General features: G+C 47.2%; 1 protein-coding gene across 1 annotated transcript; it reads left to right on the forward strand.

Moving 5' to 3' along the window:
• The first annotated feature begins 111 nt into the window (after nucleotides 1–111).
• On the forward strand, nucleotides 112–14902 carry LOC120062805 (calcineurin B homologous protein 3-like). The gene is made up of 8 exons (XM_039012878.1): nucleotides 112–274; nucleotides 4563–4632; nucleotides 9896–9976; nucleotides 10492–10631; nucleotides 11133–11194; nucleotides 14027–14134; nucleotides 14352–14399; nucleotides 14754–14902. The coding sequence occupies exons 1-8, from the start codon at nucleotides 211–213 to the stop codon at nucleotides 14841–14843; spliced, it is 663 nt and encodes a 220-aa protein (XP_038868806.1). The 5' UTR covers nucleotides 112–210; the 3' UTR covers nucleotides 14844–14902.
• The last annotated feature ends 556 nt before the right edge of the window (nucleotides 14903–15458 follow it).

The raw sequence follows: 15458 nt of genomic DNA on the forward strand, positions 1-15458 counted from the left end.
TTTAGGACCTTGGGGAAGTCAGCACAGCGTCTCTCCCAATGGACCATAATAAAGAGTATGTTACTAACTAACTTATGAAAAGCAGAGGAAAGAGCTTCTTGGTACTAGTGAGGACAGTACAACTCAAGGAGTTTTACCTGCGGTTAAGATCATAGCGCGCTCCTGAAAGAACTTCAATGCGCAATTGCAGCTCTTTTGAGAATAATCGCAATGGGAGCCTCGCAGTCTGCGGGCACTGAACACGAGTTCCAAGATATGGCTGATCGAACTGGATGTAAGTAGCCTAGGCTTTACAATACTCACAGTTTTATTTCACTTTCTATTTGATTATAATCAAATGCAAAATAACTCTATCAATAAATAGCCTAAACTTTGAAGAAGGGAAAAATACTCTACATGACCAAAAGTATGTGGACACCTGCTCACTGAACGTATTCCAAAATCATGGGCATTAATATGGAATTGGTAACCCCTTTACTGCTATAACAGCCTCCACTCTTCTGGGAAGACTTTCCACTATATGTTGGAACATTGCTGCAGGGGCTTGCTTCCATTTAGCCACAAGAGCATTAGTGAGGTCGGGTAATGTTGGGCGATTAGGCCTGGCTCGCAGTTGGCGTTCCAATTCATCCCAAAGGTGTTCGATGGTCAGGGCTCTGTGCAGGCCAGTAAAGTTCTTCCACACCGATCTCGAAAAACAATTTCTGTATGGACCTCGCATTGTGCATGGGGGCATTGTCATGCTGAAACAGGAACATTTTCCCCAAACTGTTGCCGCAGAGTTGAAAGCACAGGGTTGTCTAGAATGTCTTTGTATGCTATAGCGTTAAGATTCCCCTTCACTGGAACTAATTGGCCTAGCCCGAACCATGAAAAACAGCCCCAGATCATTATTTATCCTCCACCAAACTTTACAGTTGGCACTATGCATTGGTGCAGGTAGCGTTTTCCTGGCATGCGCAAAACCTAGATTCGTCTATTAGATTGCCAGATGGTGAAGCGTGATTCATCACTCCAGTGAACACGTTTCCACTGCTCCAGAGTCCAATGGCGGTGAGCTTTACACCACTCCAGCCGATGCTTGGCATTGCGCATGGTGATCTTAGGCTTGTGTGCGCGGCTGCCAGGCAAAAGTAAAATCATTGCATGAAGCTCCCGACAAACAGTTATTGTGCTGAAGTTGCTTCCAGAGGCAGTTTGGAACCCAGTAGTGAGTGTTGCAACCGAGGACAGACAATTTGTACGTGCTACGCGCTTCAGCACCTGGCGATCCCGTTCTGTGAGCGTGTGTGGCTTACCACTTCGCGGCTGAGCCGCTGTTGTTCCTAGATGTATCCACTTCACAATAACAGCACTTACAGTTGACCGGGGCAGTGTAGCAAATCTAGAAGTGCCTCCTCATTTCATATTTCAAACTAGAATTCTGAATTGCATAGTCGCATTACTTTGGTCAGTCTTCTGAAGAGCACAGAATAAGATGCTGTATTCCAGCTGTTTTCACATGAATAGACAATAGTTGGATTGTCCTTCTGTCATTCCATTGAAAATCTGATTAGAGGGTGGTAGGTAAGGACAGAGGGACCACTGTTTATTGAACCAGATGTATAGAATGTCATGCAACTTGCCAATATGGCTCCATGCAAGATTAATATGTTGAGTCTACAGCTTACTCTATAGTCCGATTTTTTACTTTATAGTGAAAAGAATAAAATTATCATTTGGGATTTCAATATTACACTGTCAATTATGTATCTAAAAATTAATTGACAGTCAAACAAATATCACAGTATTTTTGGAAGTGAAAAGTGTTGCTTCCCCTCAGTGTATAACACGTGGATGAAGTACAGGTTTGCTTCCCCTCAGTGTATAACACGTGGATGTAGTACAGGTTTGCTTCCCCTCAGTGTATAACACGTGGATGAAGTACAGGTTTGCTTCCCCTCAGTGTATAACACGTGGATGAAGTACAGGTTTTCTTCCCCTCAGTGTATAACACGTGGATGAAGTACAGGTTTGCTTCCCCTCAGTGTATAACACGTGGATGAAGTACAGGTTTTCTTCCCCTCAGTGTATAACACGTGGATGTAGTACAGGTTTGCTTCCCCTCAGTGTATAACACGTGGATGAAGTACAGGTTTGCTTCCCCTCAGTGTATAACACGTGGATGAAGTACAGGTTTTCTTCCCCTCAGTGTATAACACGTGGATGAAGTACAGGTTTGCTTCCCCTCAGTGTATAACACGTGGATGAAGTACAGGTTTTCTTCCCCTCAGTGTATAACACGTGGATGAAGTACAGGTTTGCTTCCCCTCAGTGTATAACACGTGGATGAAGTACAGGTTTGCTTCCCCTCAGTGTATAACACGTGGATGAAGTACAGGTTTGCTTCCCCTCAGTGTATAACACGTGGATGAAGTACAGGTTTTCTTCCCCTCAGTGTATAACACGTGGATGTAGTACAGGTTTGCTTCCCCTCAGTGTTTAACACGTGTATGAAGTACAGGTTTGCTTCCCCTCAGTGTTTAACACGTGTATGAAGTACAGGTTTGCTTCCCCTCAGTGTATAACACGTGGATGAAGTACAGGTTTTCTTCCCCTCAGTGTATAACACGTGGATGAAGTACAGGTTTTCTTCCCCTCAGTGTATAACACGTGGATGAAGTACAGGTTTTCTTCCCCTCAGTGTATAACACGTGGATGAAGTACAGGTTTGCTTCCCCTCAGTGTATAACACGTGGATGTAGTACAGGTTTGCTTCCCCTCAGTGTATAACATGTGGATGAAGTACAGGTTTGCTTCCCCTCAGTGTATAACACGTGGATGAAGTACAGGTTTTCTTCCCCTCAGTGTATAACACGTGGATGAAGTACAGGTTTGCTTCCCCTCAGTGTATAACACGTGGATGAAGTACAGGTTTTCTTCCCCTCAGTGTATAACACGTGGATGTAGTACAGGTTTGCTTCCCCTCAGTGTATAACACGTGGATGAAGTACAGGTTTGCTTCCCCTCAGTGTATAACACGTGGATGAAGTACAGGTTTTCTTCCCCTCAGTGTATAACACGTGGATGAAGTACAGGTTTGCTTCCCCTCAGTGTATAACACGTGGATGAAGTACAGGTTTTCTTCCCCTCAGTGTATAACACGTGGATGAAGTACAGGTTTGCTTCCCCTCAGTGTATAACACGTGGATGAAGTACAGGTTTGCTTCCCCTCAGTGTATAACACGTGGATGAAGTACAGGTTTGCTTCCCCTCAGTGTATAACACGTGGATGAAGTACAGGTTTTCTTCCCCTCAGTGTATAACACGTGGATGTAGTACAGGTTTGCTTCCCCTCAGTGTTTAACACGTGTATGAAGTACAGGTTTGCTTCCCCTCAGTGTTTAACACGTGTATGAAGTACAGGTTTGCTTCCCCTCAGTGTATAACACGTGGATGAAGTACAGGTTTTCTTCCCCTCAGTGTATAACACGTGGATGAAGTACAGGTTTTCTTCCCCTCAGTGTATAACACGTGGATGAAGTACAGGTTTTCTTCCCCTCAGTGTATAACACGTGGATGAAGTACAGGTTTTCTTCCCCTCAGTGTATAACACGTGGATGTAGTACAGGTTTGAAGCAGTAGCTAGGTGTTTGGAACATTAATCTGTTAATCTTATCAGCTGGCTGCTTTCATAAACGGGATGACTGATTTTCAGAAGAGAGCGGTGAGAGAGTTCAATGAAGACTGATAATATTACTCTGATTGATCATGGACCGTTTCCAATAAAATTCCAACTTAAGTTTATTACCATGTGTGCAAAGTGAGAATGGAGATCTTGACAATGAATGCACCGCCACCTACATGAATCTGTACACCTGCCTGTGCAAAGTCTAGTTTGTGGTAGCCTGTTGTTCTGTGGTTACTGAAGCACATTCACCTACACTAGTTGTTGCTCCTGTAAATATCCATTTGAGTATGTGCTCTTAACAGGCACTGAGAGGAGAAGCAAGTTCCTCCTTTAAAATAAACACTATTGTCGGCTAAATAACCTCTTCCAAATATCACAATCTGTGGTTCTATAACTGTATCTAGCAACCATAACATTCAAATGCTCATGTGAAGACATTAGCCCACACGTAAGTCAATAATTCAATGTTCCCTTTGAATGCAAATATAATCACACCCGTGTGTTTGTTTTTCCATCAGGCTGATTGTGTTTTTATCATCAGGCTGATTGTGTTTTTATCATCAGGCTGATTGTGTTTTTATCATCAGGCTGATTGTGTCGTAGGCCCATTGTTGTCACAGTTCTGAACAGGTTTATCTGTTCTGTACCTGTTTGCACCTTATTTCTTGCTACAGCTCATTTACATGTTTTGCATTTCACAACAGATAGAATCCAGAAGGAAAGCTTGAATGAAAATTAAAAGCAGTGTAAAGATATCCAACCAGTCTAGGAGGGTGGTGTATCTGGAAATAGAATACTCTCAAGTTATTAGGACTTTAAGTCTTAAGTGGCTCACTACTGATAAATTGCTAGTGCTAATATGCTCTAAACTACTGTGATTGGTTTCTTACAGTTTCCCTGGAGCAGATTGGCAACATCAACAAGAGATTCAGACAGCTGAGTAACAATGAGGAGACACTAAGGTATTGTCACCAACTCCCTCACACAATCCACCAACGCCCTCATACAGTCCACCAACGCCCTCACACAATCCACCAACGCCCTCATACAGTCCACCAACGCCCTCATACGGTCCACCAACGCCCTCATACGGTCCACCAACGCCCTCGTACGGTCCACCAACGCCCTCATACGGTCCACCAACGCCCTCATACGGTCCACCAACGCCCTCATACGGTCCACCAACACCCTCATACGGTCCACCAACACCCTCATACGGTCCACCAACGCCCTCGTACGGTCCACCAACGCCCTCATACGGTCCACCAACGCCCTCATACGGTCCACCAACGCCCTCACACGGTCCACCAACGCCCTCACACGGTCCACCAACGCCCTCACACGGTCCACCAACGCCCTCACACGGTCCACCAACGCCCTCATACGGTCCACCAACGCCCTCATACGGTCCACCAACGCCCTCATACGGTCCACCAACGCCCTCATACAGTCCACCAACTCCCTCACACAATCCACCAACGCCCTCATACAGTCCACCAACGCCCTCACACAATCCACCAACGCCCTCATACAGTCCACCAACGCCCTCATACGGTCCACCAACGCCCTCATACGGTCCACCAACGCCCTCGTACGGTCCACCAACGCCCTCATACGGTCCACCAACGCCCTCATACGGTCCACCAACGCCCTCATACGGTCCACCAACACCCTCGTACGGTCCACCAACGCCCTCGTACGGTCCACCAACGCCCTCATACGGTCCACCAACGCCCTCATACGGTCCACCAACGCCCTCGTACGGTCCACCAACGCCCTCATACGGTCCACCAACACCCTCATACGGTCCACCAACGCCCTCATACGGTCCACCAACGCCCTCATACGGTCCACCAACGCCCTCACACGGTCCACCAACGCCCTCACACGGTCCACCAACGCCCTCACACGGTCCACCAACGCCCTCATACGGTCCACCAACGCCCTCGTACGGTCCACCAACGCCCTCGTACGGTCCACCAACGCCCTCGTACGGTCCACCAACGCCCTCGTACGGTCCACCAACGCCCTCACACGGTCCACCAACGCCCTCACACGGTCCACCAACGCCCTCATACGGTCCACCAACGCCCTCACACGGTCCACCAACGCCCTCATACGGTCCACCAACGCCCTCATACGGTCCACCAACGCCCTCGTACGGTCCACCAACGCCCTCGTACGGTCCACCAACGCCCTCATACGGTCCACCAACGCCCTCCTACTGTCCACCAACGCCCTCGTACGGTCCACCAACGCCCTCGTACGGTCCACCAACGCCCTCGTACGGTCCACCAACGCCCTCGTACGGTCCACCAACACCCTCATACGGTCCACCAACACCCTCATACGGTCCACCAACGCCCTCGTACGGTCCACCAACACCCTCACACGGTCCACCAACGCCCTCATACTGTCCACCAACGCCCTCATACTGTCCACCAACGCCCTCGTACGGTCCACCAACACCCTCGTACGGTCCACCAACGCCCTCGTACGGTCCACCAACGCCCTCGTACGGTCCACCAACGCCCTCATACGGTCCACCAACGCCCTCGTACGGTCCACCAACGCCCTCGTACGGTCCACCAACGCCCTCACACGGTCCACCAACGCCCTCGTACGGTCCACCAACGCCCTCGTACGGTCCACCAACGCCCTCGTACGGTCCACCAACGCCCTCGTACGGTCCACCAACGCCCTCGTACGGTCCACCAACGCCCTCCTACTGTCCACCAACGCCCTCATACGGTCCACCAACGCCCTCGTACGGTCCACCAACACCCTCATACGGTCCACCAACGCCCTCACACGGTCCACCAACGCCCTCCTACTGTCCACCAACGCCCTCATACGGTCCACCAACGCCCTCACACGGTCCACCAACGCCCTCACACGGTCCACCAACGCCCTCACACTGTCCACCAACGCCCTCACACGGTCCACCAACGCCCTCACACGGTCCACCAACGGCCTCGTACGGTCCACCAATGCCCTCGTACGGTCCACCAACGCCCTCGTACGGTCCACCAACGCCCTCATACGGTCCACCAATGCCCTCGTACGGTCCACCAACGCCCTCATACGGTCCACCAATGCCCTCGTACGGTCCACCAATGCCCTCGTACGGTCCACCAACGCCCTCACACGGTCCACCAACGCCCTCATACGGTCCACCAACGCCCTCATACTGTCCACCAACGCCCTCATACGGTCCACCAACGCCCTCATACGGTCCACCAACGCCCTCATACTGTCCACCAACGCCCTCATACGGTCCACCAACGCCCTCGTACGGTCCACCAACACCCTCATACGGTCCACCAACGCCCTCATACGGTCCACCAACGCCCTCATACGGTCCACCAACGCCCTCACACGGTCCACCAACGCCCTCATACGGTCCACCAACGCCCTCATACGGTCCACCAACGCCCTCGTACGGTCCACCAACGCCCTCACACGGTCCACCAACGCCCTCATACTGTCCACCAACGCCCTCGTACGGTCCACCAACGCCCTCACACGGTCCACCAAAGCCCTCATACGGTCCACCAACGCCCTCGTACTGTCCACCAACGCCCTCACACGGTCCACCAACGCCCTCATACGGTCCACCAACGCCCTCACACGGTCCACCAAAGCCCTCATACGGTCCACCAACGCCCTCATACGGTCCACCAACGCCCTCATACGGTCCACCAACGCCCTCATACGGTCCACCAACGCCCTCATTCCGTCCACCAACGCCCTCATACGGTCCACCAACGCCCTCATACGGTCCACCAACGCCCTCGTACGGTCCACCAACGCCCTCCTACTGTCCACCAACGCCCTCGTACGGTCCACCAACGCCCTCATACGGTCCACCAACGCCCTCGTACGGTCCACCAACGCCCTCGTACGGTCCACCAACTCCCTCGTACGGTCCACCAACGCCCTCATACGGTCCACCAACGCCCTCACACGGTCCACCAACGCCCTCGTACGGTCCACCAACGCCCTCGTACGGTCCACCAACGCCCTCACACGGTCCACCAACGCCCTCATACGGTCCACCAACGCCCTCGTACGGTCCACCAACGCCCTCACACGGTCCACCAACGCCCTCACACGGTCCACCAACGCCCTCATACGGTCCACCAACGCCCTCATACGGTCCACCAACGCCCTCACACGGTCCACCAACGCCCTCACACGGTCCACCAACGCCCTCACACGGTCCACCAACGCCCTCACACGGTCCACCAACGCCCTCATACGGTCCACCAACGCCCTCATACGGTCCACCAACGCCCTCACACGGTCCACCAACGCCCTCACACGGTCCACCAACGCCCTCACACGGTCCACCAACGCCCTCACACTGTCCACCAACGCCCTCACACGGTCCACCAACGCCCTCACACGGTCCACCAACGGCCTCGTACGGTCCACCAACGCCCTCATACGGTCCACCAACGCCCTCGTACGGTCCACCAACGCCCTCATACGGTCCACCAACGCCCTCATACGGTCCACCAACGCCCTCATACGGTCCACCAACGCCCTCATACGGTCCACCAACGCCCTCGTACGGTCCACCAACTCCCTCATACGGTCCACCAACGCCCTCATACGGTCCACCAACGCCCTCGTACGGTCCACCAACGCCCTCATACGGTCCACCTACGCCCTCGTACGGTCCACCAACTCCCTCGTACGGTCCACCAACTCCCTCGTACGGTCCACCAACGCCCTCGTACGGTCCACCAACGCCCTCATACGGTCCACCAACGCCCTCATACGGTCCACCAACGCCCTCATACGGTCCACCAACGCCCTCATACGGTCCACCAACGCCCTCATACGGTCCACCAACTCCCTCATACGGTCCACCAACGCCAACATATAGTCACCAACACCATCATTCAGTCCACCAACACCAACATATAGTCACCAACACCAACATATAGTAACCAACACCAACATATAGTCACCAACACCAACATATAGTCACCAACACCAACATATAGTCAGTCCATCATTGTCTGTTACCCATATCCATGTATTCATAACACACCCCTCTTCATTGAAACACGTTGAGTATTATTTACCTAAACTAAGGGTACTATTCAATCAGATCCGCTTTAGCCGACATCCACATAGCGGTTGTTTTGGCGGTGTCGGAGGTGAAACTGTGTTAGAGCTGTCAAATCCACAAGCAGCTCCTGGCATAATACCTAAAGCGAACATGAGATGCCAAAGAAACTTCTATTTGGTAAGTGTTAAACTTAAGTTGAACAGTAAGAATGGAGACCTTGACAATGCATGTGCTCCCACCTTTATAAATCTACACCTGCCTGCACAGAGTCGCATTATGAGAAATCTCATGCAGCCTTGTTTACAAGTTTGAACACTTGAATGTGAGATGTAATCTACACCTCGATTAGGCCGATAGAAATCCTCATCATTTTGTTTAATTAGTTAAATGTGAGTGTCATTATTTCTATATCGCCCACACGTTCTCCTTCTGAACTAATATTAGTGGGATGAGTGTGGCTTCGTGACAATGAACAAGAGCAGCTGCTCAGCAGTTCCACCTCCGACACCTCCAAAACATCAGCTATGCGGGTGTCGGCTATCACCGGTCAACGCATGATCTGATTGAATCTAGGCCTAAAATAGTGCCTGCTAAGTCCTTTTGAATGTGTTGCATTGTGGGTATGTATGTTATGGACACACACAGACATAGGCGCACACACAATCACACACACAATCACTCATCATTGGCAGGTTGCCTTGCATAGTGACATAGTGATAGATTGAACATGCCTTCCCTTTAAAAAGAAAGGAGAGGGAGTGTACAAGTATTTATTTTGATATTCTATACTGTACTGAATTTAAATAATATGTATTGACAGAACAATAACCTTGACCTTTAGAAAAAAGACACCCTTTAACTTTGATTAATAGAGGTAAATAACTGTTATATCATGTTTTCTGTTTTGCTGTTTACTTGTTACAAACATATTGTCATATCATGTTTTCTGTTTTGTTGTTGACTTGTTACGAACATATTGTCATATCATGTTTTCTGTTTTGTTGTTGACTTGTTACGAACATATTGTCATATCATGTTTTCTGTTTTGTTGTTTACTTGTTACGAACATATTGTCATATCATGTTTTCTGTTTTGTTGTTGACTTGTTACTAACGTATTGTCATATCATGTTTCTTCTGCAGTCGAGAGGATTTGGCCAGCATCCCTGCTCTAGATAACAATCCAATCCGGGCTCAAATTATTAATGCATTCTTTGATAAAAGGTGAGTATATAGCCAAAGTGTAATATTGAAAATATCCTCCGACACATTGGTGGTGGCTGACTTCCGGGTTAAGTGGGCATTGTGTCAAGAAGCAGTACGGCTTGGTTGGGTTGTGTTTCGGAGGACGCACGGCTCTCGACCTTCGCCTCTCACGAGTCCGTACGGGAGTTGCAGTGATGAGAAGTACCAATTGGATACCACGAAATTGGGGAGAAAAAGGGGTAAAAAATATATAAAATTAAAAAAATATTTGAAAATATTGAAATCACTCATGCAATACATCTTTACTGCCATTGACTGTTATAACCAAGTTATTACACATAGACAAGAGTTTTGTTCATGAAGTAATCAGTGATGCTATAAAGGCTTTAGTCGTGAAGCATGTTCAGCACATGGCAGTCAGTGAATTGCCATGTAACTGTAACTCTATGCCTCTCTAATTGTTTGGTTGAACCAAACTGAACCCTGCCCTCTGGTTTAACCAGCTAAATGCCTCCTCTGTATACCTGATACAGAAACCTCCATCAGAATGAGACGGGTACAGTCCAGGAGATTGGCTTTGAGGAGTTCCTTATGGTGATGACTCACTTCCGCCCAGCAGCCATGGGCCTAACGGAGGAGGAGAGGGAGAACCTGAGGAGGGAGAAACTACGATGTGAGTTTGGTTTGGTGATGAGTAAAGTAAGATTGTCTAAGACTTGTGTTAGTACCCTGGGCTAATGCCTAGGCTTTAACTCAGTGAGCTAACGTGGTCTTGAGTCATGCAGAATACATGGGTTTGATACTAAGTCAACACCAAGATTTATAATTGAAGAAAAACCACATATTCTGAGTTGCTATTCTAAGGGTTATTCTTCAAGCATAGATATAATTCTAACAAAGTTTCAGTTTAGTAATCATACTCTTGTCTAGAATCTAAATAGGGCCTAAAGTGCACCAACCAGTCTGTCTTGATCCTCATAATCATGGCTGAATCTCAGAGACCAATTTTTTTCTAATCATTCATTACTTCCTCCTACATGTGGAATAGGCCATTAGAGTCATATCCTTCCCCTGAACAATGATAGTAAGAGACCCTTAAGTTACACTATCTTTGGGGAGAAAATATTTGGTAAAAACATACTGTTAAGCTTGTTCCTCTTTATTGTCTCTTCAGTTCTGTTCAACATGCATGACACAGACAGCGACGGCACCATCAACCTGGAGGAGTACAGACGGGTAACGCCTCTCTTTACTTCTCTCTCCTCACCATAGTCCTCCAGGCCCAGGGCCTGTATTCACAAAGGGCCCGACTCAGACTTGGGAAATGTACGCCTTTCCTACACACTTCTCAGTAGTTGGTGTTCATCTTGTGCTGGTGCGTAACAGGCTTTGCAGGCATGGTTCCCTTGGCGCACTGAATTAATTTAATTCAACCGATGAAAACTCTCCCAATTGCTGGCCAACAGATTTTCTCGTGGAGTTTTCATTCAATATGTTTTTCAGTAAATATATCTGAAGCCATCCCTTTGAATTTAGTGTAGGCCTATCTTTAATTTGAATTTTCTTGACAGACTCACTAGAATTTATGGAGAGAAGGGTTCAGAATATTAGGGCTCAATTAATGAAAGCCATCTAAATATATGCATATTCATCTCTGTTTCAGAACCAATTGGTAGATTTAAAAATACTCTGATCTTGTATATTATTTAGGGTTAGGAAAGTATTTATGAATAAAATAAAAAATACAGCTGTTTGATTCATCCTGAAAGTTACCATATTCAATTGTTCAATCCATTACATATTGGAAGGTGAGAACAGTGTACAATAGGGGTTGAACAGTAGTCCTATAAATCTACCCTAATAATCATGGAACTGTGATGACAATGGTCCTGTCATTACGGCTTACTCATTTACCTACTCATTTACCTAGCTCTTTTCAATAGTTTTTATCAATCTGTAAATTACAGTGCATGGAGAATGGTGTTATTTCTATCAGAGAAGTTGATGTTGTTCCACTTGGAACCAACAGGTTGCTCGATCTTATTCCCAGTTTCATCGCATGTAAAGGTGGGAATGAAGTCAAGGTCAGAATACGGTGTATCTGTAGACACCACAGCCAAACCATCATTTCTTTGATCTCCACCCCAAACAAACAGCAGGGTGAATAGCAGGGTGAATAGCATGGTGAATAGCATGGTGTATAGCATGGTGAATAGCATGGTGAATAGCATGGTGAATAACATGGTGCATAGCATGGTGAATAGCATGGTGAATAGCAGGGTGAATAGCATGGTGAATAGCATGGTGCATAGCATGGTGAATAGCAGGGTGAATAGCAGGGTGAATAGCATGGTGCATAGCATGGTGAATAGCAGGGTGAGTAGCAGGGTGAATAGCAGGGTGAATAGCATGGTGAATAGCAGGGTGAATAGCATGGTGAATAGCAGGGTGAACAGCAGGGTGAACAGCATGGTGAATAGCATGGTGAATAGCAGGGTGAATAGCAGGGTGAATAGCATGGTGCATAGCAGGGTGAATAGCATGGTGAACAGCAGGGTGAATAGCATGGTGCATAGCAGGGTGAATAGCATGGTGCATAGCATGGTGAATAGCATGGTGAACAGCAGGGTGAATAGCAGGGTGAATAGCATGGTGAATAGCAGGGTGAATAGCATGGTGAATAGCAGGGTGAATAGCAGGGTGAATAGCATGGTGAATAGCATGGTGAACAGCAGGGTGAATAGCAGGGTGAATAGCATGGTGAACAGCAGGGTGAATAGCAGGGTGAATAGCATGGTGAATAGCAGGGTGAATAGCATGGTGCATAGCAGGGTGAATAGCATGGTGCATAGCATGGTGAATAGCAGGGTGAATAGCAGGGTGAATAGCATGGTGAATAGCAGGGTGAACAGCAGGGTGAACAGCATGGTGAATAGCATGGTGAATAGCATGGTGCATAGCATGGTGAATAGCATGGTGAATAGCACGGTGAATAGCACGGTGCATAGCACGGTGAATAGCACGGTGAATAGCAGGGTGAATAGCATGGTGAATAGCAGGGTGAATAGCATGGTGCATAGCATGGTGCATAGCATGGTGAATAGCATGGTGAATAGCACGGTGAATAGCACGGTGCATAGCACGGTGAATAGCAGGGTGAATAGCATGGTGCATAGCATGGTGAATAGCAGGGTGAATAGCAGGGTGAGTAGCAGGGTGAATAGCATGGTGAATAGCAGGGTGAATAGCATGGTGAATAGCAGGGTGAACAGCAGGGTGAACAGCAGGGTGAATAGCAGGGTGAATAGCAGGGTGAATAGCAGGGTGAATAGCAGGGTGAATAGCATGGTGCATAGCAGGGTGAATAGCATGGTGCATAGCATGGTGAATAGCAGGGTGAACAGCAGGGTGAATAGCATGGTGAATAGCATGGTGAATAGCAGGGTGAATAGCAGGGTGAATAGCATGGTGAACAGCAGGGTGAATAGCAGGGTGAACAGCATGGTGAACAGCATGGTGAATAGCAGGGTGAACAGCAGGGTGAATAGCATGGTGAACAGCAGGGTGAATAGCATGGTGAATAGCAGGGTGAACAGCAGGGTGAACAGCAGGGTGAATAGCAGGGTGAATAGCATGGTGAACAGCAGGGTGAACAGCAGGGTGAATAGCAGGGTGAATAGCATGCTATTCTCATGCTTAAGTTCAAGGTCAGTATACTCATAGAGAGAAAAGTGCATAAAAGGGACTTTCCATTTACGGGTGTGTTTAACTCGGGTCGGAATTCCCCCCAAAGTGTCTCAGAGAAGTAGTGCTGATGTAGCATCAGGTCCCCTTGTCCACATAGTCATCTTTTACATTAGGATCTAAAACGCAATACTGATCCTGTCAGCACTCCTATCCCTGTGACGCTTTGTGATGGACGGTTTATCATTGACCATTTTAGTATAAATTGAGTTTATTCCAATATACATGGCAGCTTTAAAGCTGAATTGCGTGTACATCAGAAGTTCAAGATAACACAATAAATTAATAAATGTTTTATGGACCATTGTGCTGTTTTCTATCTAGGTGGTGGAGGAGCTCCTATCTAAGGCTGGCACTATCGGGCAGGAGACCGCCAAAGCCATCGCAGACGCTGCCATGCTGGAAGTGGCAAGCACTACAAGGGGCAAAATGGTAACGGGGATATCACTAACACTGCTTTATTGTACTACTGATCAAATAGTTTATGAAGTAGGTATATGAGTAAGATATGCTGATAGCACGATTCATTACAGTGAACCACACCTTATTTTGAAGTGCAAAGTACTGTTCTACTGTGTACTGCTTTGTGTCGTGCCTAAGAACAGGTCATCATGCCTTATTGCTTAAATTGGGTTACTTTGTTTTTCAGGAACCTGATGAATTCTATGAAGGAATCACTTTTGAAAATTTTCTACAGGTATGGTGTTACTGTGTATTGCACAAGATATTCAAATTGGCTGTTACATTAAAAAAAAGGAAATGCCATTTCACTATGAGTTATAAAACAGTGACATTTGGTGTCTTTAAATTCTGATATACTTTATATACAGTATACTTTAAATACTGTATACTTGATATACTTTATGCTGTTTACTTTATATACTGTTTACTTTATATACCTTATACTGTTTACTTTATATACTGTATACTTTATACTGTTTACTTTATACTGTTTATTTATATACTGTACTGTATACTTTACATACTGTATACTTTACATACTGTATACTGCCATATCAGTCTTATATTCCACTACCTTTTCTCCCCTCAGATTCTAAACACCTTCGATATTGAGACGAGGATGCATGTTCGCTTCTTAAACATGGACACTGCAACCTTGCGATGTGGAAAATCTAAATGAGCCTCGGTCTCCTTTAGAGACATCGTTATGGTACTGCTGTTTTTTGTTGAATTAATCTCTCCCGTCTTCCTCTGTAATGAAGCCAAATACTTTTCATAAAATACTTTTCATGCACTAAAGTGTAATTAAATACCTTTCATATGCACTAATATTTAAATACAATTAATATGCACTAATGTTTTCATACTTTTAATTATTAATGGGAAATTATTATCAGAATAATACATTGTGATACATGACATGTAAATGCACAGTATTGCCTACATATACCCCCCTCAGCCTTCATACCCCCCTCCTCCCTTCATACCGCCCCCCTCATGTCAATGTTATGTTTACAGTACTGACATTTTGAATGCCTAGATGTTCACATGACCTGTTATGTGGATCACTTCTGAGGATCAGAGTTGGCAATGGCATCCAGGGTCACTTTTATTCATGCTCACATTCAGAGCCTGAGACACAGGGCACAGTGCATTCCTACAGGGCTAGAGAATACACTTGGGACTCATTTATCTACTTCACCGAGCTTTATTATGTCTGTGCATTTCCAATTGAAACACTGGACACTGTCCTCTGCTATGGCCTTGGTAGGGAGACTTACAGCACTCTCTGTAA

This window comes from Salvelinus namaycush, chromosome 18 (assembly GCF_016432855.1).
Source record: "Salvelinus namaycush isolate Seneca chromosome 18, SaNama_1.0, whole genome shotgun sequence".
NCBI classification, from domain to species: domain Eukaryota; kingdom Metazoa; phylum Chordata; class Actinopteri; order Salmoniformes; family Salmonidae; genus Salvelinus; species Salvelinus namaycush.